Here is a 1,770-nt window from a genome sequence, read left to right as displayed (position 1 = left end):
GAACCCTGATCTAACAATTGCTGCTTTTCTTTCAATGCCTCAGATGGCGAAACTGGCCAAGATGAAGGTCCCTCCATGCGAGATGTTTCGCTCCGAAACAGACAAATATTCCTCATTTGACGACACGGTAAGTGGAGGATTGGCATCACTGAGCCGCTTTGGTTCAAGCTGTGGGACAGGTTCTCTCACCCTGGGGTTCCACTCACTGAGCGACTGCAAGAGGCCCATATCATCCTCCCTCCCCCATTGTGCGAGAACATCACTACTCTCCTCTTATCTTTCCAAATTGTCCCAGAATTCCTTCATCCAGATGCAGCTTATTAAACTAAGTCCTGCTGTCATCTGTTTTCCCTTCATCCGTCCAATCAGGCGGGTGCTTAACCAGTTAGAGTTTCCCTTTATGATGCTGTAATAAACCAATCAGATCCTGGATCACTTCCTGGTGTGACTCCTGCTTTCCTGTCCTCAGGGTTTTCCCACTCACGACGCGGAGGGAAAGGAGCTCAGCAAAGGCCAGGCGAAGAAGCTGAGGAAGCTCTACGAGGCTCAGGAGAAGCTTCACAACGAATATCTTCAAATGAACCAGAACGGAAACTGAGCCCTGCAGACCATCCATGCGACGTCACCCTCTGCTTTTATGTTCATAAACACGTTTAAATCAGCTCCCAAATCTCTACTTTATTTTTTGCATTGAAAGAGAAACATTTTCTAAGTTTCCCCATGAGCAGAAAGGAACTGGGTGATGTTCCTTCTAGTTTTTCTAATTTTGGATTAACTGGGAAACCTTTGATCAAGTTAGATTTTCTCTGTAAATGGGGAGAAACGCTGGAATCAGGGAGTGACTGGATGAGCTTCTCCCAGGATCAAACAGAGTCACATGCAGCTGGATGCTGAACTTCCTCCTCATGTTCCTCATCAATCTTCACCCATTCCTAATCCCAGCAACGTCTTTGTCAAACTAACTTAGTTCGTATTTGTTGTGATGTGGGTCCAATTCCGCCAATAAATTCCAGGACATGACTGAACACAAGCGGCCTGAACTCTGAGGAGCTGCTTTATGAAGGAATAGGATGTTTTAAGGGAGTAATGTACAATCCAAAAGGTTGTAAAAAAAATAATCTGGGAGTATTTTAATCCATCCATCCATTACAGTTTGTATTTTTCTACCATCAGTCAGAAAGCTGTGGTTCTGTGATGCTGAGGCTGCAGGATGCTCGAATAAAGAGTCACAGAAAGTGTCTTTATTTCCAATTACTTCTTTGGTTAAATCTTATCCATTTTGTTCCACGTCAAGAAACGGAACCGAAGAGATCCATCGTCCTCCTCCCTGTATCTCTGTGGGAATAATCCGATATTTAATTTTACTATGAAGACGGGACCATCTGGATCCCAATGAAGAGCAAAATTCCAATTAATGAGCAAAAATAATCGTCAAGATTAGTGATTCCCAACCTAGTGGTCTGTGAGTGCATTGCAACGGGTACATGAAAACGTTTTATTTCACAGGTAATAAAATAAAATAGGGCTGGGGTCCTTCCTGCTTTGTGAGGACAAAACTAAGAATCAAACAAGTTTTTTTCAACCAAAAAATCAGTTCTTCTTCTATGTTTGAGTTTGATACACATCCAAACCCAGCTGAGGAACAGACTGGATGTAGAGAACACACTAAGACTCAACTTTATTTATCCCTTGGGATTATTCCTTCAGGGAAATTCTGATTCCAGTAGCTTATATAGGGTACAGTGAGTTAAAGCAAAATGCCATTAAAGA

General features: G+C 42.7%; 1 protein-coding gene across 1 annotated transcript in view; it reads left to right on the top strand.

The window, feature by feature from the left end:
- cars (cysteinyl-tRNA synthetase) overlaps window positions 1-742 on the top strand; it is a 17,377-nt gene extending 16,635 nt beyond the window's left edge. The window contains exons 21-22 of the mRNA XM_015396703.1: window positions 44-127; window positions 470-742. Of these exons, the coding sequence (XP_015252189.1) occupies window positions 44-127; window positions 470-598 (213 nt within the window). The 3' untranslated portion in view covers window positions 599-742. The remainder of the gene's footprint in view (window positions 1-43; window positions 128-469) is intronic.
- The last annotated feature ends 1,028 nt before the right edge of the window (window positions 743-1,770 follow it).

This window comes from Cyprinodon variegatus, unplaced genomic scaffold (genome assembly GCF_000732505.1).
Source record: "Cyprinodon variegatus isolate N-32 unplaced genomic scaffold, C_variegatus-1.0 Scaffold816, whole genome shotgun sequence".
NCBI lineage: Eukaryota > Metazoa > Chordata > Actinopteri > Cyprinodontiformes > Cyprinodontidae > Cyprinodon > Cyprinodon variegatus.
The sequence above is the reverse complement of the archived record's forward strand: the minus strand, read 5'-3'. Positions and strand labels throughout refer to the sequence as shown.